The 19229-nt window shown below is 49.2% G+C and overlaps 7 protein-coding genes across 7 annotated transcripts; 5 read left to right on the top strand and 2 right to left on the bottom strand.

Moving 5' to 3' along the window:
- Positions 1–371: 371 nt before the first annotated feature.
- Positions 372–5633, top strand: VTN77DRAFT_3952 (uncharacterized protein; the record flags this gene model as incomplete). The annotated part of the gene is made up of 3 exons (XM_069419957.1): positions 372–710; positions 804–4629; positions 4702–5633. The coding sequence occupies 3 exons, from the start codon at positions 372–374 to the stop codon at positions 5631–5633; spliced, it is 5097 nt and encodes a 1698-aa protein (XP_069278070.1).
- A 3237-nt stretch (positions 5634–8870) lies between these two features.
- Positions 8871–10394, top strand: VTN77DRAFT_3951 (uncharacterized protein; the record flags this gene model as incomplete). Its single annotated transcript, XM_069419956.1, has 4 exons — positions 8871–9308; positions 9373–9463; positions 9528–10274; positions 10330–10394. The coding sequence occupies 4 exons, from the start codon at positions 8871–8873 to the stop codon at positions 10392–10394; spliced, it is 1341 nt and encodes a 446-aa protein (XP_069278069.1).
- Positions 10395–11999: 1605 nt separating this feature from the next.
- Positions 12000–13269, bottom strand: VTN77DRAFT_3950 (mitochondrial 37S ribosomal protein mS35; the record flags this gene model as incomplete). Its single annotated transcript, XM_069419955.1, has 2 exons — positions 12000–12607; positions 12672–13269. 2 exons carry the CDS (start codon positions 13267–13269, stop codon positions 12000–12002), a joined length of 1206 nt encoding a protein of 401 aa, XP_069278068.1.
- A 385-nt stretch (positions 13270–13654) lies between these two features.
- Positions 13655–15142, bottom strand: VTN77DRAFT_3949 (uncharacterized protein; the record flags this gene model as incomplete). The annotated part of the gene is made up of 1 exon (XM_069419953.1): positions 13655–15142. One exon carries the CDS (start codon positions 15140–15142, stop codon positions 13655–13657), a length of 1488 nt encoding a protein of 495 aa, XP_069278067.1.
- Positions 15143–16185: 1043 nt separating this feature from the next.
- Positions 16186–16935, top strand: VTN77DRAFT_3948 (uncharacterized protein; the record flags this gene model as incomplete). The annotated part of the gene is made up of 3 exons (XM_069419952.1): positions 16186–16531; positions 16604–16742; positions 16797–16935. The coding sequence occupies 3 exons, from the start codon at positions 16186–16188 to the stop codon at positions 16933–16935; spliced, it is 624 nt and encodes a 207-aa protein (XP_069278066.1).
- A 90-nt stretch (positions 16936–17025) lies between these two features.
- On the top strand, positions 17026–17571 carry VTN77DRAFT_3947 (uncharacterized protein; the record flags this gene model as incomplete). The annotated part of the gene is made up of 1 exon (XM_069419951.1): positions 17026–17571. The coding sequence occupies one exon, from the start codon at positions 17026–17028 to the stop codon at positions 17569–17571; it is 546 nt and encodes a 181-aa protein (XP_069278065.1).
- Positions 17572–17936: 365 nt separating this feature from the next.
- Positions 17937–19224, top strand: VTN77DRAFT_3946 (uncharacterized protein; the record flags this gene model as incomplete). Its single annotated transcript, XM_069419950.1, has 3 exons — positions 17937–18704; positions 18768–19082; positions 19162–19224. The coding sequence occupies 3 exons, from the start codon at positions 17937–17939 to the stop codon at positions 19222–19224; spliced, it is 1146 nt and encodes a 381-aa protein (XP_069278064.1).
- Positions 19225–19229: the final 5 nt, after the last annotated feature.

Below are 19229 nucleotides of genomic sequence, written 5' to 3'. Positions count from 1 at the left end.
CTATGGCGAGGAAATTGCGTATTATTGCATCGTTCAAAGACGTATGCACCTGTTCCTGGCGGAGATGGCAAATTTCCAGCTGTGATAAGATAGATAACTTCGGCCCGATTATATTCCGGCGCGCGTCTCATCCGCGTCTCCGTTCAATATTTACCTCTTTTGGCCATTACTCTGGCTACATGGATTTGTTTTGGTCTTTCCGGACTCTTGCATCATTTTAGGGACACTTGTTCCATTTTATTATACTCGATTTTTTGTCCCTTTCCTTGGTCGCGTGTGAGCAGCTTCCCTTCGCTTCCGCGTACTTGCGCGACATCCGTTGCAACATAAGGAGCTGATGTGTGTCCAATGATGTGAATATGCCTGACGATATGGACTTCTCGTCAGCATCTGATGATGCAGATGCCCTGGAGGTGGACCTGTTACAGCAGTTTTCATCCACAGATCAGAAGGGCACGCGGCAGCCAGTAACGACGAGCTCACGTTCCCATTCACATTCACACCCCGCTGCCGAACCGATCTCTATACCTTCCTCCCCAGTGATTACGTCTGAGGAAAGAGCTTATGCAGTAGAGGTTCCTACCATTTCCAACGCCGATGAATATGAGTTTCTTTCAGGCCATTCTGTAGTCCGTGATATTCTAGAGTGGAAGCAGACAGCCCAAGGAGTGCTCTACAAGGTGGAACTGGAAAGTTCTGATAAGGAATGGGTGAGTAGATATCTGAAGTGATATTTTGCGCCAGACCTTCCCCATCACCCGACCTGTTTCCCGAATATCATCTGACAATACCCTTACTTGTAGATGCCCCCCTCGCATCTAGAAACTCTCAGAAACGGACCTGAAAGTCTGTCATATTTCGAGAAGCACGGCCCTCGCAATCTTGAAACACGAGGCAAACGGAAGTCAGAGGAGATGTTGAACAACGGTCGTCGCAAGGCGCGAAGACAAGAAGAGGGCTTTGTGAGCTCTGAGAATCTTATTTTCTCTGACGACGATGACGATGAGAATATTATGTCCGCCACTACTGCCAGGTCAACTCGGAGAGGCCGTCCGCCACTTCGTCTCACTCTGAGACGGCAACAGGCTTTAGACAAAGAAGGATATTACTCGTCCTCATCATCTACAAATGAGTCGGATGTGCGTCCCACACGCCGCTCAACGCGCGTTGCGAACCAGCGCTACACGCTTAGATCAAGTGAAGAAGGTGAAGAAGAAGAAGAAGCGTCAAGTGATGACCTCCTAGGCTCGTCCTCGGTGACAATCTCGAACAGACGTCGATCTGGAAGGATTATGCTGCGAAGCTCTAGACTTTTAAGAGCTCGAAAATCAGATAGTGAGAGCGGTACGTATGCTCCCAGAGGCGTTCGATTTTCAACCAGAACAAGGAAACTCCAAAGGAAAAACTTACAGGAGAGACGAGAGAGTGACATATCTGAAAACGAGGAGGTTCCAACCGAGAAGAGATACTTGGGTGCTAAAGAAGTCTTTGAAAAGGTTCCAAGAGATGACCCATTTAGACTCCGTCATCGAAATGTGTGTGATACCTGCTCTGTCCTCGGTGACGATAGGGAAAAGGGTCCCCTTGTATTCTGTCAGGGCTGCACCAGTTCCTATCATAGCGCCTGCCTGGGACCACGGGGTAATCGAGAACATCTCGTTACGAAGGTCGACCATGACAAGTTCGTTCTTCAGTGCCGTCGGTGCGTTGGAGTTGCTCATAAGAAGGACTCTACCGCCCCTCATCTAGGCCATTGCACCGAGTGCCAATCAGCCGGCCCTTTATCGAAGCCTCTCAGAGAGCGTTTCAACCCTCGCCAGGAGCAACAGCAGCGAGAGAAGAACGGTGGGGTCGACCCAATTACAGCCGTTGACAAGTCGCTTATCGATAATGTGGATAATGTCCTCTTCCGTTGCATAAATTGCACTAGGGCATACCACTTTGAGCATCTTCCCCCCAAGTCGGAAGACAGCCATACCTCGCAGGCGGAAGGTCTCCCACCCGCAGACAGAGCTAATATGCGGTTCAAGGAATATTGCCGAAGGTGGATGTGCTACGACTGTATAACGGCGCCTGGAGAAATCGAGGCTATGATCGCGTGGCGGCCAGTCGATGTCGACGGCTATACCCCGGGCTTTACCGCAGATGTCTTGGATGAGGCAGAGAAAGAGTATCTGATTAAATGGAAACGCAAGTCTTACTACCGCACGACGTGGATGCCGGGCACCTGGGTCTGGGGAGTCGCTGCGCCCGTCATGCGGAAAGCATTCTTGAAATCCCAGAAGAGTCTGAAGCCACAAATGACCACGGAGGATGCGATACCCGAGGAGTTTCTCCAGGTAGACATCGTTTTCGACGTCCGCTACACGAACATTGTGAGCAATCGCACCAAGGAAATTGATCTGGCACGGGTCAAGGAGGTGAAAGAAGCCTATGTGAAATTTAAGGGCCTACTCTATGAGGATGCTGTGTGGGAGACAGTGCCCAACCCGGAGGACACAGAAAGATGGAATGATTTCAAGGCCGCTTATGAAGATTGGATCCTTCGTGACTACGTTCGCGTCCCGAAATCTGGAGCTCTCAAGAAGCACCTTGCTCACGTTCGCTCCCAAGATTTCAAGTCAACCCTGGTCAAGAAAAGCCAACCCAGCTGTTTGACCGGCGGTAAAATCATGGAGTACCAACTCGACGGACTCAACTGGCTGTATTACATGTGGTATAAACAGCAGAATGCGATTCTCGCCGACGAGATGGGACTTGGGAAGACCATCCAAGTCATCGCATTTCTAGCAACCCTGATCCAAGACCACAAATGCTGGCCTTTCCTTGTCGTGGTACCCAATGCGACATGTCCGAATTGGCGACGTGAAGTCAAGAAATGGGCGCCGTCTCTCCGTGTGGTCACGTATTATGGCAGTGCCGCCGCACGCAAGATTGCCCACGATTACGAGATGTTTCCAAATGGTGCCACCGATTTGCGGTGTCATATTGTCGTTACCTCATACGAGACAATGATCGATGACAAAGCCCGGAGGATCTTGGGAGGCATACCATGGGCAGGCCTCGTTGTTGACGAGGGACAGCGTTTGAAGAATGACAAGAATCTGCTTTACGAGTCTCTCTCACGGATCTCGTTTCCTTTCAAAGTGCTCCTCACGGGTACTCCGCTCCAGAACAATACTCGGGAGCTTTTCAATCTCCTACAATTCTGCGATCCGACAGTGAATGCACGGGAATTGGAAGAAAAATACCAGACCTTGACCAAGAAGAATGTGCCCGAACTTCATGATCTGATCCGACCTTTCTTCCTTCGCCGCACGAAAGCTCAGGTTCTCACATTCCTTCCTCCAATGGCACAGATCATTGTTCCGGTATCGATGTCGATCGTACAGAAGAAATTATACAAATCGATCCTTGCCAAGAATAGCAAGTTGATCAAATCGATCTTCCAGAACAATCCGAATCGCGAAGTTAGGCAGACTGAGCGTCACAGCCTCAGCAATATTCTGATGCAGCTCAGGAAATGTCTGTGCCACCCATTTGTGTACAGCAAAGCAATCGAAGAACGGAGCTTCAACGCTGCCATCTCTCACCGCAACCTGGTGGAAGCGTCGGGCAAACTGCAACTTCTTGAAGTGATGTTGCCCAAACTTAAAGAGCGCGGACACCGCGTCCTGCTCTTTAGTCAGTTTCTGGATAATCTGGATATCGTGGAAGATTTTCTGGATGGACTCGGTCTGCTCCATCGTCGAATTGACGGATCCATGAGCTCCCACGAGAAACAGAAACAGATCGACGAGTTTAATGCCCCGAACTCGCCATACTTTGCCTTCCTCTTGTCGACTAGGTCGGGCGGTGTTGGCATCAACCTCGCAACCGCTGATACCGTTATCATAATGGATCCGGACTTTAATCCCCATCAAGACATTCAGGCCTTGTCCCGTGCCCATCGAATCGGTCAGCAGAAGAAGGTCCTGGTCTTTCAACTGATGACGCGTGCCAGTGCCGAAGAAAAGATCATGCAAATAGGCAAGAAGAAAATGGCTCTGGATCATGTCCTCATTGAGAAGATGGACGCAGACGATGACGCTGGCCTCGACCTTGAATCTATTCTCCGTCATGGTGCCGAAGCTTTGTTTGAGAATGACGAAACGGGCGACATTCGTTACGATTCCGACTCCGTCGATAAGCTCCTCGATCGTAGTCAGGCTGAAAATACGCAGGTCGGGAACGATGCGTCTGCGGAATCGCAATTCAGCTTTGCTCGGGTTTGGGCAAACGACACTGCGGCTCTGGAAGACCGTCTAGGTGACTCGGACGCACCCACTCCCCCTAATAATACGGTGTGGGAGAAGATTCTACAGGAGCGTGAAAGAGCTGCTGCGGAGGAAGCTGCTGCGCAGGCGCAGTCATTGGGCCGGGGGAAGCGGAAGAGAAATGTTGTCGATTATACGATTAATGAAAATGGCGCAGATCCTAGCCCAGTCGACGCTTCCAAAAAGCGCGGTCGACAAGTCGAGAGCGATGCCGAGTTTGATGCCGGAGGCGAGGCGTCTGACGATGCCTTCAGCGAAGACGCCGAACCAGGGTCTGGTGAGGTTACACTTGTGAAGAAGCCCACTCAAGAAGGTAAAATACCTCTTGTTCTTTCTCGTATCCATATAGCCATTGTGCGTCGGTCTAACTATCTACTGGTAATAGGACGTCCGTTCAAGCGTGTCGACCCTGACAAGATAGAGCTTCCCTCTCTAGATGGCAATTCCGATCTGCCCCCTCCAGGTCCCAATCGGCCATTCCCGTGTATCGCATGCAATCAGCCCCATCCTGTTGGATACTGTCCTCTCAAGCTGGCCGGAGTTGAGCATTGCGGTCTTTGCGGAATCGCCCATATAGGATACCAGCGGACATGCCCACATCTCAATTCCGAAGCACAGATAACGGTGATGCTCCAATCGTTGAAACAAAGCACGGAGCCGAGGTACCTAGTCGATCAGGCAAAGCAATATCTGCGCAATGTCAAAGGAGATCTGGTATGGCGTAGGAGGAGGGCAGAAAAACTCGGCAACACCAACGCCACCACCACCACCAACAACAACAACAACAATAACAGCAATGCAACTGAATCTGTTTCACAGGGTGGGCCTACGAGGCCTGCTCCAACAGTTGTAGATCTGACACAGACGTCTGGTCCTGCGCAAATCTCGATATCCGTTCCGTCGTCTGTTCCTCCACCTCCAGTCCTCTCGCAGGGACCGCATCCCAACGCTCCTCCAAATTACCAGGGCTTTACGCAGGGTCCAGTTGGGGCCAACAGCTATTATTTTCCTTATTCAGGGCCTCCTCCTGGCGCGTTTCAGCCTCAGCTTGCGTCCCAGATGTCACGTCCACCACCCACAGCAAATCATCCTGCCTCGATGCCGGGCCAGGTTCCGGGCAATACTTATAATGCTCATTCTTATCCTCCTCCTCAGGCCTATCCTCAGGCCCGTCCTCAGATTCAGCCTCAAGCCCAGCCACAAGCTCAACCTCAGGCTCAACCTCAGGCTCATCCTCAGGCTCATCCTCAAGCCCATCCTCAAGCTCAATCTATCCCACCGCCTGCATGGCGAAATCCCTCTGACCATCCGCAATAGACATTGATTCATACGAAGAAAGGGAAGCTGGCCCAGATAATTCACATGCTCTCTGCTTTGCCGTTTCGTTGAGTCTAATGTACTTGGCATCTGCGTCCTTTAATGTACATACATTCTCGCTTTTTCTTTTCCTGCTATATTACCTGGGTGTAAGCAATGATAGGGAGGCGGTCATGATGGTTCTTCTCCTTTTCATGGCGTTTTTGGCGTGTCTTGGAGAGAAAATTTTGGTCTTGACAGCTCTTTCCATATGTTATGTGCTTAATTCAAGTTTTCATGATGCTGTGTTTATAAACACCAGCGACCGACACATACGATCCAAAAAAAAAATATGGAAATAGAGATGCAAATGAAATCAGGTTAATATGTGAATACTCTAACGAGGAAAGAGTCATGGAAAAAACAATGGAGATTCCATTCCTTACCGACTCTCAACAGCAGTAATGAAAAACTGTTAGTCAGGCACCTGACTGTTGAACGAATGTGCCGCCAATCGTCCTGGCCATTTTATCTATCACATGAAGCTCCCCAAGCTCGCGTTTTCTGTTTCCTTTGATCGCTCTCTTCACAACTGTCTCAGCTGTTCCCACTGCTTCTCCCCGGGAAGACTCCCTCGAGAAGCGCAAGCGCAAGTCTGATCTCACTGTCATTAACACTATTTCCGCCTTGCTGACGATTGATGTTAAGCATTATACCTACTGCTGTCATAATATCAGTGAGTATCGGGCGTCCGTCGCATGCGTGTCCCTGCTCTCTCTCCTCAGAGAAGGAAGAGAAAGAATTCATTTCTTGACCTCACTAATCTAACCAATCTCTCCTTCATTTACAATACAGACTCTACCGCTGCCCGAGTCTCGACTTCGACTTCCTCGTCTCAAGACGTCGTACCAAGACGCCGCCGGCCAGACCGTCAATCACCGCTGCGATCGTCCGCTTCAATTGACACTAACACTGTCACTGTCGACGCCAACACCCATGTTGCTAGCTCATGCTCTTCTTCTTCCTCAGACGAGACGCTGATTCTGATGTTCTGGCGGCCCTGGTCATGTCACCGAGCTCCTCCCGGAGGAAATCTGCGGCGCGCTGAACAATGTCATCTCCAACTTGGGTCTGATGTCCACTCACTCTGTCTTTCCTGGGACTGTTGGTTTGGAGTCTCAATCAGTCAGCTAGCTGCTACTGCTGCGGGCTCTAGAGGGAGTGAACAAGCTTCTGGCGCGAGTCAAGCAGCTCTTCGATGGTCTGCTTACCTGACTGCTGCTATGTCAGGACTTGCCCTGTGAAATCCAATCTCATACGCAGAATTACGTGATCGTCATCAGTGAGACAGTAGCTACAGAGCTGTGGAAAGCAAAACCTGGTCACATATTCTTTTTGGTTATTGAAACTGAGAATGCGGTACAATATAGGAATTGCGGTTCTCGGTGGGAGCATTCCTTTTCCTTTACAAGCTTGATTGGATATACTTACGCCTATCTATTCAAAGAGAAAACGCGCGAGAACTTTTGAAGCGTATTTAACAGCTAAAGGGGGGTTCTTGTCTTCTCTCTAGCTATTAACTTGTACGTATACTCTGATTCGTTCCTTGAATCTACTTGCAGAATGACTTGCGTATGTGATTCCGTGGATCAATAAATAAATCAGGTCTTTGCCTTATCAAGACGACCAATTCTTTCCTCCCTGTCTTTTCTTCTCCTTTATTTCTTGATCGTTTGTATGACTATGGGTAATATCCTGGTTTAGAAAAGATCCACATCGATCGCTAAGATAAACAGCCTCGTATTATTAATGATGTCCTTTATAGGAACCTTGGCGGAACCTTAAATCAATAGCAATCCGTAACGTCGCTTCTTCTTAGAAGAACTTCAAGGATGACCTGTCGTTATGAGAATAATAATGCTGGCCACAGATAGAATTCCTTCCTGGTTCCGTGGTTGATACGTTCTCTACCTGTTTCGTCCTGCGATCTCGATTGTTCTCTCTCTCGGCATGGGATCCTGCTCTCTATGACAGGAAGCCTTAAAAGAATGTACTATTTCTGTGTTCTTTTTCTTATTCGTGTTCGATGAGTTAGGTACTGGAAGTTTGTATTGGAAGTTGATGTAATTGAATGCTTGATTCAGTCCATAATGTGATATGATACCCTGAAGTTCTTTGAGAGCAGCTATATCCACAGCCAAGTTGAGACGATGGGCCACTATGTCCGTCGATTCAAGATGGCATTGAGATCAACTCCCCTTAAATTTTCTTTGTGATGATTTTGAATGCAGGATGGAGCACAAGTATGAGCAGACGTCGGGGGGAAATCACCTAGCACCATCGATAGATCGTGTCAGTTTGGAGTCCCCCTTTCATCCCCTTCCTGATAATTTTGGGCAGACGAGGTGTTCTTCAAGGTTCTTACAGTATTTCCAATTCAATTCCTTCCCCCGGCTCTCTGTTTATGAAGCCTGGCACATTGTGGAGGGAACATCCGCTATCTGCAGCCATCCGAACCCAGATCTCAGGAACAAATCTCCGCGACAAAGCTTGACGGGTGGGCTCCATCTGGCAAACAGAAGAGGCTGGGAGGGATATATAGAGCAGTGAGTCACTTGGGTGGACTCTCTTCAGATTTTTCTGCCAGTCATTTGGCAGAACCTCTGTGCGTGGCTGGGCTTCTGCCATCCTTCACTGGCAGTCTCCGCATAGTGTTCCCTTTCGGGTCCGGACTCAATCACCTCATTCAGTTGATATCTCTGTCAGACGAATCAGACCATCTATAATCACGATCAATAATCTTTTTCTTATCTTTCTGCGTCCTCTTTCTTTGTTCCAGCCCATTCAAAGTGACGATCTCAGTGTGGACTCAGACCCGCGTCACTTGACGAGCGGTATTTGCCGCCAATTCGCCTACTAACTCACATTTCAACTGTCGCAGAAGTGAATTATATCTGTTCCTTGACGGCTCAGGACCTAGATAGTCGCCTCTATATCAAACGAGTATAAATTCTCACCCGTCCCTCCCTGGCCTCGCTGCCCTTCTCTTTCTCATCTCCTCTCATCATTCTCCAATTTTCTCATCTTTCTTGACCTTCTTTCCATTGATTCGATGGGTTCCATCTCCATTTTTTATCAACTCTAGCGCTTTATCAGACTCTTCGGTTTTCATCTTATTTTCGCACCTTACAGGTCTAAGGATACTCCTCATCGTGTGATATACGTCGATATCTCACCGTTGTGTCGTATTCTTCCACAATGACCACTCCTCTTCGTCCCCAGTTCTTCTGTTCTCGTCCAAATGGGACTCTGACTCCTTTGATTGCTCTTGATGAGCTTCCTTCTCACATCTCGATTCGTGGCATTCCCCGCGCTCTGTCGCCCGGTGACACTCTGGGTATGACCAGTCTGGGTACTGTCATCCCGCGAGCTCAGTTCTACATTGTCGATGGCCTCCAGCCAGGACCGGTTGACAATTCGACCATAGGCCTCGCCAATGCAGTTCGTGACACCGACGCGCAGACTGCTGTCTTCTCCATCGGAGCGGATGATGCTATGATTTTCAATCCTCGTCTGGCACTTCAGGCTGTGAACCAGCAGCAACCCTCCCAGAACTGGATTGCTCCGACTTCCGCAGTTGCTGGCTCTGCCAACCAGGTGGCTGCAACTGGTTCTAGCCGCTCGAACGGAAAACAGGTGAGTGCAAACTAGATCCTTCTTCTCTTTCTGGATATGAGACTGATGTGCGTTTTCCCTGTAGGACCGCCGTGATCGCAGCAGTTCTCGTGAACGTCGCAAGGTATACTGTTCTTTTTGGATCCGTACGGGCGAATGTGACTACACACAACAAGGTCAGTATAATTATCAACGAAGTCCCGATCTAGCCCTAGACGTCCACTAACGTTGAGGTAACAGGCTGCAAGTTCAAGCACGAAATGCCCATGGACTCTCCAACCCTTGCAAAGTGTGGTCTACGTGATATCCCTCAGTGGTATCGCGAAAAATACGGCGTTCCCAGTCTGCACTCGCGGGGAAACGGTCAGTCTCGTCCACAGCTCGGGTCTGGTCAGCCCTGGAGACAGAACACGCGCAGTCAGACTCAGTCGACCCCGACGAAGTCGATTCCCTATCTAAACCGTATGGGTATCACTGCGGCGAACACAGAAATCTCTCAGGACCAGTCCATGAGTTTCAACGGCGAGTCCATCAACAGGAATTTTCTCGGCCAGCAGCCCAATGCCACCGCCAAGAAACTCGATCTGTTGTCTTTCGACCCCCTGCCGGATTATCCGACTCTGAACCCGGTCCGCGACGATTCCAGTGATGACACTGTTTCTCCTACCGCAGACAAGCAGTCTTCTCCTGTCAGAGGAGCGGATTTCGACCGCACTCAGAACCCGGACTGGATGTTCAAGTTTGGTCCTCTCCTTCATGGTTCCGAGGCATATCCCGACTCCCCTGTCAAGAACGTGCAGAACAAGGGCCGCCCGAAAAGAGCTCAGAGATCCCGTCGTCTCTACGACCCCCGTCCTGACTCGTCTCGTCCAACCAAGGGTTGTATTCCGGCTGACGACTCGCTGACCCCTTTGAAGACAAAGTTCGACAACGGTACCAATCGCTTCAGTGAGACATCTTCCAATGCGACGAGGACTCCATCTGACCGTATGTCTACCCTCTCTCTCAGCACATCAGCCAATAACTCATCACCATCTCATAGTGACGGCTTCGACTCCGAGTTCGCAGGCGATTCACCGTGCAGCTCTGTTTCAGAACAATCCATAATTTTCCCATCTACGCACACTAAGGCGATCATCAACGAGGAAGAGTGCGACACTCTTCAGTATCTGGAGAAAGCATTGGATAGACTCAGAGTGCTGGGCTTCCATGACGACAATGACGACAGCGGCATCTGCGAGTGAAAGACAGTGGTTGGCTGAGTCAAGACTTCCGTTGTCGAAAAACAATACTTACGTTCATCGATGTCATTTCGCCTGGGCGAATCCGTCCGAGAGGACACAAACTCTTTTTACTTACTTACTCTTCGTTCGTGGAGACTGGTTTATTCATCGAACGGCATGGCTAAATAGATATACACACACTGCGTATTATCTAGATGTCATCGTCAAGTCAAAGTCGAGGTGGGAAGTCTAAGTCGTGGTTGGAGGTTGATGAAAGTTGGAGGACATGTGTGGTATGAAGTTTGGAGACGAGATGAAGTTTGAGACGACGTGGATGTGAAAACTGTGATGAAAAGTCCGTTTTTGTTTCATTTCTTGTCTTGTCTTTTTTTATCTCTTTTTTATCCCCCCATCCACTTCCCCTTCCCCTTGACTGTGCGTTGGTTTTTCTATATCCCCCTTAACCCTAATTATTTATTTATTTATTTAGCCCCTTCCGCTTGTTTGTCCTTTCGTCTCATCTTGTGTGTCATTTTTGTTATCAGCGAGCGAGCGATTAATTAATCCCCTAGCTTCGCTTCGCTTCGTTAGTCACGTTCACATTTTTCTTTTCTTTTCTTTTCTTTCCCATCTTCTTGTTTTCTATTCTCATCTAGTTCAGCGTGCTGGTTTCGTGCTGCGTTCAGTTCAGTTCCTTCTTCTCCCGTCACGACGTTATGACCACCTCACAGGGAAAAAAAAAACCTCACAAAAAAAAAAGATGGAAAAAGGAAAAAATCCCGAAAAAAAAGGAATCTTGTATTTTAGAATACTTAAGTTACTTTGCTTTAGATTTGCTTAGTTTAGTTTAATCTAGTTCAGGTTCGTTTATCTTGCTCTGCTTGAAGTTGAAGTTGAAGCATTGCTTGCCAGGTAGCAACAATGAAGCTTTAATTAATGATTTGGAATGAATGATAATAATGATGATGATTTTGTCGATTGATATTGTCTCGATTTCGTGCTTCAGTCCATTTTTTTTTTCAAGCAAGTCAAATCAATTTCCATGGCTTGAGCAGTATGAGTTAGCTACTCGTACAGTAAAGAGGCTCCATATGCTTGCTCCTCGCTCGTACCAAGTTCTGTCATAAGGATATGTCGAGCGCCCCGGATGCTGTCGCCTCTACTACTGCAAAATCAAAGCAAAGCGTAGAGACCATCAGGATGTCAAATGGACGGGATGAGGAAGACTACGCAGGAGAGGCTGATATGAAATAATCTTTCAGGGAGGTTAGTTATGTCATCGTTATGTTATGATATGGTACAGGGAGATAGAAGAGAAGAAGAGAAAAAACGGAAAAGTAATGTCCTGTCTACAGTACATGGTATGGCGGCTTTTCTCGAATCGAATCGAAGACTCCTGGTTAGTTCAAATTCAACTCAGCTCAAGTCCTGAACCTAACCCGACCGTTCGATAAAGACCAAAAAATTGATGTTGTTGTCTGTCATTATCTTAGGCTCTTAGCCTCTGTGCAGTGCGATTGTTGGTGGCGGGCACTTTGACAGCAACTTTCTGTCGCTCCTCTTGCCCCTTGGCGTGTGGAGAGGCGCTCAGCGCAGGGAGAGTCCGGACGGCGTGGGCAATCACCTCCTTCCCGTCCACGATGGTGCCACGCTCGCGCTCCACACGGAGTCTCTCCTGTCGGTTCGCCTCGAGCTGTTTCCGCCGTGCCTCCGTCATCTTCCACTCCTCCGGGAAGAAATGCTTGGGCTTGGGCTTGTGGTGCCGCAAGTCGAGGGGAATGTCCGCAAAGGAATCGCCCTCCTTCGCCTCCTTGATCAACGTCTGGACCAGATCGCCCAGATAGCGCTTGTTCTGGGCCCGAGTCGTGTATTTCTCGCAAGACATCCGCACGATATCCGTGTCCGGGTTATATCGTGGTCCCACCAGTTTCAGCAAGGTCTGACGCTGCTCCTCGGTGAGGTACTTCGGGACGAGATCTTTCGAGCAGAATTCCACCACCACTTTGTTCTCCGCCGGATGTTGTTCGCCCATGTACGTCGTGTAGCGGAAGCGAAGGAGGTGCGTTTCGGGGGGTAACTCAAATGGCTTTGCCAGTTCTGCCAGTCCAGTCAGTCAACGAACAAAAAAAAATGGGGGAGTTAATCTCAGCCAGTTCCATACTGCTTAATAACGGCATATCCCACGCCGCGATTCGCGCATATTCTCTCATCTCACGATGCAATTCCAGCTCTGCATGAGCCATCGATGTGATTTCATCATCGTTGAATTCTTCGTCGCCGTCCTCGACGATAGCAAACTCGTCGTCTTCTTCCTCCGCCCAGAACCCTGTTACTTTCTCCCTCACGTCCTCGAATCGCATGGGCTCTTCTCGCTCGATTTGGGCGGCGCTTTTTTCGATTTCCGCAAAGTCCGCGGCCCGCTTCTCCATGTCGTTGAATTCCTCGACGAATCGGCGGTTTTCCTCATCGAAGAGCGCGCGTTCTTCCGGGGACATCATCTCGTACATCGTCTTCTCCTCTTTCGAAAAGTTGTCCGGCGAGTACTCGGGAAGCTGCTCGATGTCCTCCGGCGTCAGGTCCTTGGGAGGAGGAGGCACTGGCGGGTCTTCTGGCAGGTAGGTCAAAGGCGATGGTGAAAAGAACCGGGTCTGTCGTCCAACTGTCGGGCGCTGAAAAGCGATCATTTGCGGACGACGAGCTGGACGTCTCCGAGAGAGAAAGAGAGCCGAACGGCTCAGCGCTCTTGCGGTGCTGGCCATGGCTGCTGAACCTGACCGGACAGTCGTCAATGGCTTTTTTTCACTGTCCTGCTCTCGCCGATTAACTAAATGAATTATTACGATGGATTCTGCTCCGACGGAGATCGCTCGTAGGCTGGCGCTAACGGGATCGGGTTAAGGTGGTTTCCGGGGGTCACCACCAATGGCCGATAAGCAAGGCAAACCGACAACACCAAAGTCGACTCTACAGTATTTCTACGTTACTCACTTGCTGAAGATATTTGGCTCCCGAAAGGAGTCTCAAAAATTGGAAATTCGCATTAGGAAAAATAATCCTACTGCTATATGATCTATTTACAATGTCTTTTCCCTTTGTCCAGTCTCAGCAAGGCCACTGCCTGATTGCTCCCGCATTGCTAGAAGTTCAATCGCTAGAACGAGCCTTTTCTAAAAAAAGCTGCGTTACTGCTGGATGTTGATGTTCCATGGCGTACCACAGTGGTGAACAGCCATATCGGTCCTCGAGATGTATGTTGACACCATTCTGCTCCAGTAGAAGTTGGACAATTGTTATGTAACCACCCTCTGATGCATAGGATAATGGTGTTCGGCCGTCCATGTCACAGGGATCTACCTCCACACCCCGCTCTAGCACCATCCTCACAATTCTGTCATCGGCAGAGTGTACCGCCGCATGTAAAAGGGTTTTCTGCCAGCGATCTCTGACATTTAGATCAACAGCAGGGTATCTTAGGAGTATCCGCACAATTCCAGTTTGTCTCGCTACCACGGCATAGTACAGCGGCGTAAAACCAGTAAACCAATCAAGAAAGGGCCTAGGGAAAAGAATCCGAATATTGGGCTGGATATCGCTCCTTTTCAGAAGTAAGTGGACAACATCTTCGTTACCAACGAAGACCGCTTCGCAAAGTGGAGTTCTGCCATCTCCATTATGAAAATTGATGTCAATGCCGTTCTCCTCCAGAAGTAGCCGGACTACTTCAGTGTGTCCTTTTTGAGACGCGACCAAGAGCGGCGTCTGGTTCTGCGAGTTTTCGAAATTTATGTCGATATCTCGCTGCTTCAGCAGCACTCGCACAGCCTCTTTGTGACCTTTTATAGCGGCAGCAAGTAATGGGCTGTTTCCACATCCACTGTTGACATCTGCCCCGTTATCTAATAGAAGCTGGATCATATCTGTATTCCCACGATAGACAGCTGCATGCAAGGCGTTGCCGAGGTACTCATCAGAAAAATTCACGGATATACCATCTTTCAATATCTTTTCGACAACTGACTTGTCGTCATAGTATGCCGCCATCAAGAGGTCGTAATGGCGTTGGTGCCCAGCCATATAGAAGCTGGTATTTGGAACCTTGCTAGACGCTGCTCGGAGTTGCTCTGCCACCCAGACTTTACCCTTGTAGGCTACCACGACTATACATGCTGCCTTCCAATAATTTTCTTCCCCTGCGCTGGATCCAAGATTCCACTGGGCCGTGGCTTGCACAGCACAGCTCACCGCCTTTGTGAGGCCGTCTGGAGCTGTCCCTTCCTTGATTCTTCTGAAGAGCTGGTGCATTAGCCACCATGCCATGACATTGTCGTTCGGCAGACGACCTGGTGATAAATCTAGCTCAGAATGGTCAAGTTTGCGGAAGGCACAATGGGAGACAATGCGATCAAATAACCCTGCGATGAATAAGAGATAAGAGACGTCAGCAGGAATGCTACTTCCAAGACAGAATAGTAAGTTCAGGTGGGGCACACTGCAAACAAGTCTTAAATTCAGGAATCGTTCCCCGAGGGACCAGATTCTATTCCATCCACGCTCAATGATGGGATCAATGATGAGTTCCAAGAGCTCGACAGGAAGGTCGAGAAAACCAGTCTGGGCAGTTCCTTGGGACATTTTCTTTTATTTCGGGATTTCTCGCAGATGGACCTCAGATAGATGCTGGAAGGAATAGTGGATGAAAGAACATCAGAATATGTTGGTCGAGCTCAGTGGACGTCCCAGGCAACGAACCTAACTATACCTGATCCATCCAACCAAAGGCCCATAATAATTTCCTGGTATATTCCCTGGTAGCCTGAAATGCTGGGAGGGCAGGGAGTAGGTCAACCGCAACTGAATTCTTCAAGAGCTGTTGCTCTTAGATAGACGTCATCTTCGAAGGACCATGTGATGTCTTGTTGGCGCAGTCATTAAAAGAGTCGTCAACTAAATCACTTGAATTAACTCTCTTTTTCTCAAAATAAATATATCACAGTCAAAGATGCCCAGGTTTAAATGTAGCTAGTTGTGGATTAGTATGCGCGCAATGTATTACTGTTCAGTACATAGGATTGGTCCCATGACAAAATTTCTGTAAAGTTTGCCGTTCGCTTGCAGTTTCCACTGGTCGTCCAATACACTTAGTGCTTCAGTTGCTCGTAAGTTTGCTTCCTGAGCGAAAGATATAATATGGGCTGAACAGTTGTATCCATGGATGATATTAAGATGGCCAATTTGGGTTTAGTCTAAATCAAGATAGCCTAATTAGGTTTAGTGTCAATCTGACGCCTAAACCCTAAAATGACACTGATTCCATTGTGTTGGAGGCTAACCATTTTCGGTTTAGCGCATCTNATCAGCAGACCGGTAGATAGGAGACCTCGTCGGCCCATGTAGGCCACATAGCCAATAACAAGCCACACCTCTTAACACATTGTTCCCCACGGATCATGTGATCATGCAATGTCCGTCACGTGCTACTATCGCGTTTGGTAACTTCGTTATGTCTCTCTGCCAAGATGCTCGAGTCAACATGTCGCTGTTTGAAAAAGACATCATGTTGTTACAGGTATAACTATCAAGATGCTCTTCCATTATAGCCTGAATGGTTATATGAAGTTCTTACACTGCACACCCTGACCGTTGTACTGTACTACACAAGTTGACAGAATTCAATCATGGCCCACAGATACGAAAGCTCCGATGACAAGACAAGGAAGCGATGTTTCGTGACGATCGGGGCCACTGCTCCCTTTGATGTCCTGCTATCAAACGTCTTGGATAAACCATTCCTGGAGGCTCTGAGCCAGTGCGGCTATACAGAACTCCTTATTCAGTACGGCAAAGAAGGTCGGGCCATCTTCGAGAAATTCGTGCAGGATCATCCTGTCGGAAGTGATGGCCGCTATGGTCTTGATATTTACGGATTCGATTTCAATAAAAACGGTCTTGACCAGGAAATGAAATCCACGAAAGCTAATGAGAAAATGGGATACGCGGAGGGCATGATCCTTAGCCATGCTGGTAAGGATTCCACGGTCATAGAAGCTTCCCCGATTCTTCTCGTGCTGACTATATCCCCTTTAATTCCTTCAGGCTCAGGGTCTATCCTCGAGGCACTCAGGATGGGGGTACCTCTAGTGGTAGTCCCCAATCCAGCACTCCAAGACAACCATCAGGAGGAGCTCGCCAAAGAACTTTCGAAGCAGGGCTATGTGGTTGCTAGCACAGTAACGTGAGTGCTGCTATTTGTGGTGATGGAGCAACAGTGGATCTGACATTATTCTAGGGATATTGCAAGTTCAGTTAAAAAGGCTGAAAGCCTTCGCAATCGTCTCCACGGCTGGCCGCCTGTCAACAGTGGGGAGGTCAAATACAAGCGTGGCCTGGCTGGAGTTATGGCCGACGAAATGGGCTTCATCGACTAATAAGGACACGCATATCATCATTCCAACAGCTGCTTCTAAGACCGTGCGAATTTCACCGACGTCCACTCACTCGTCTCAACAGATACTGACATGTTGGCTATCGCGCCCTACCAGTCTTTATTTTCTGGAACTATTGTGTTAAAATGCAGCAAGCAGATCATATGCTCCCCTTACTTAAAACAACCCACTGGCTTGAATCACCTGGCCAACGACGTGCTCGATACCGTTTTCTTATCGAATTTTGTCTGGGAATTTCGCTCGATGGTCATGGCCCTTGGCACCCGGCATCTAACCTCGCGTTTCGAGCGTAGATTCCATGTCGTTAGATTGACGAAGAATATTGTGCAGGTCATGGGAGCTGAGCTCACCATACCACCACCACGTTGGTGCAGGTCTCCGTTGTTGGAGTGTCTGCTACAGAGAGTCTATGATGAAGTGGCTAGCATACTATTCGGGAAGGAATTGTTGGTGTACACCCGATTTTTGGGTAGAATATGTCGGAGCGAATCCAGTGGGTGGCTCCCAAGAGGAACCGCAGGTAGAGATTTGGTAAGGATTATTGTATGCTCCTCGTGTATGGCGTTACAATTCCATTGTGGCATGGCAGCCGTCGAAATCTCCGTAATCCTGTGGTGATAAGACACGAGTTCAATAGACCGTATGTAATTTCTTGCCCCAGTAGTTCGCGGTGTCGGCGCGTTTGCAGGCGGGAAGCGTCCTGGTTGGCCCAAGCTCCTTGTTGACAGAATTGCAGGGAGAATCTCTCCGCAGACTGTCTTCTCGGATCCCCCACACCGTACCAGACTCTGTTACGCCGTTCATGTCTTCGCCTGGGAGTTAACCTTTCTGCGATCTTTTCATTCTTTCTCTCTCTTTTCTTTTGGCTTTTCTGCCCTGTCCCTTTACGTGTCGCGGCGGCTTCGCGAACTCCAACACGTCCGCCGCGCATCTGCCCCCCTGTCTCTACCGCCGACTCCTTCAATCCCCTCAATCCGGTCATTATGGCGGACGCGAGCCTTCACAATGTTCCGATCGTAATAGACAATGGCAGTGGCACGATTCGGGCAGGGTTCGCCGGTGAAGAAATCCCATCATGCTACTTCCCATCCTTTGTCGGTCGACCGAAGCACCCCCGGGTGATGGCCGGAGGTCTGGAAGGCGACGTGTTCATAGGACAAAAGGCTCAGGAATTACGCGGACTGCTGAAGATCCGGTATCCTCTGGAACACGGCATTGTGACCGATTGGGATGACATGGAGAAGATATGGCATCACGTCTACGAGAGCGAGTTGAAGACGCTGCCGGAGGAACATCCCGTACTATTAACGGAGCCGCCGCTCAATCCCCGGAAAAACAGGGACATTGCCGCTCAGATCATGTTTGAGACGTTCAATATACCCGCTCTTTACACCTCCATCCAGGCCGTGCTTTCTCTCTACGCGTCGGGGCGGACAACAGGCGTCGTGTTGGACTCTGGAGATGGAGTTTCGCACGCCGTGCCGGTATACGAGGGATTCGCCGTGCCAAACAGCATCCGGAGAATCGATGTCGCCGGACGAGACGTGACAGAGCAGCTGCAACTGTTGTTGAGAAAGAACGGACATGTTCTGCACACCAGCGCGGAAAAGGAGGTCGTGCGCATGATGAAGGAGAAAGTGTGTTACGTGTCGTTAGATCCGAAGAGGGAAGAAAAGGAGTGGATCAACAGCTACCACAAGTCTGAATCAAAGACAATTGACTACGTGCTGCCCGATGGGCACAAAATCAAGGTACGTGCGGACTCCGGACAGACTCGAGCTGTTAGCCACAGCTGACTTGTGCTGGTCCTGCAGATCGGCCAAGAACGTTTCCGCGCTCCAGAAATCCTCTTCGATCCGGAAATCATTGGTCTTGAATACCCTGGTGTTCACCAGATCGTGCAGGATGCCATTGCCCGCACCGATCTCGATCTCCGCAAGGCGCTATATCTGAACATCGTTCTCTCGGGTGGCTCGACGCTGTGTAAGAACTTTCCGGATCGACTGATGCGGGAGATCAAGAAACTTGCTGTGGAGGACATGAAGATCCGAATCTCTGCGCCGGCGGAGCGGAAATACACCACGTGGATCGGAGGAGGCATCCTTGCGGGATTGAGCACATTCCGAAAGGTAAGTCGAGTTAAACTTGCAGAGATTCATATTTCGTCTCATTACTCGGTTACACAAACTGATCTCTCTCTTTTTCTAGATGTGGGTCAGCGCAGACGAATGGCACGAAGATCCTGAAGTGATCCACAGGAAGTTCGCCTAAACTCG

The sequence above is a fragment of the Rasamsonia byssochlamydoides genome (genome assembly GCF_041956645.1).
Source record: "Rasamsonia byssochlamydoides strain NRRL 3658 unplaced genomic scaffold VTN77scaffold_28, whole genome shotgun sequence".
Classification (NCBI taxonomy): domain Eukaryota; kingdom Fungi; phylum Ascomycota; class Eurotiomycetes; order Eurotiales; family Trichocomaceae; genus Rasamsonia; species Rasamsonia byssochlamydoides.
Note: the sequence above shows the minus strand (reverse complement) of the source record. Positions and strands in the feature narration are given on the sequence as shown.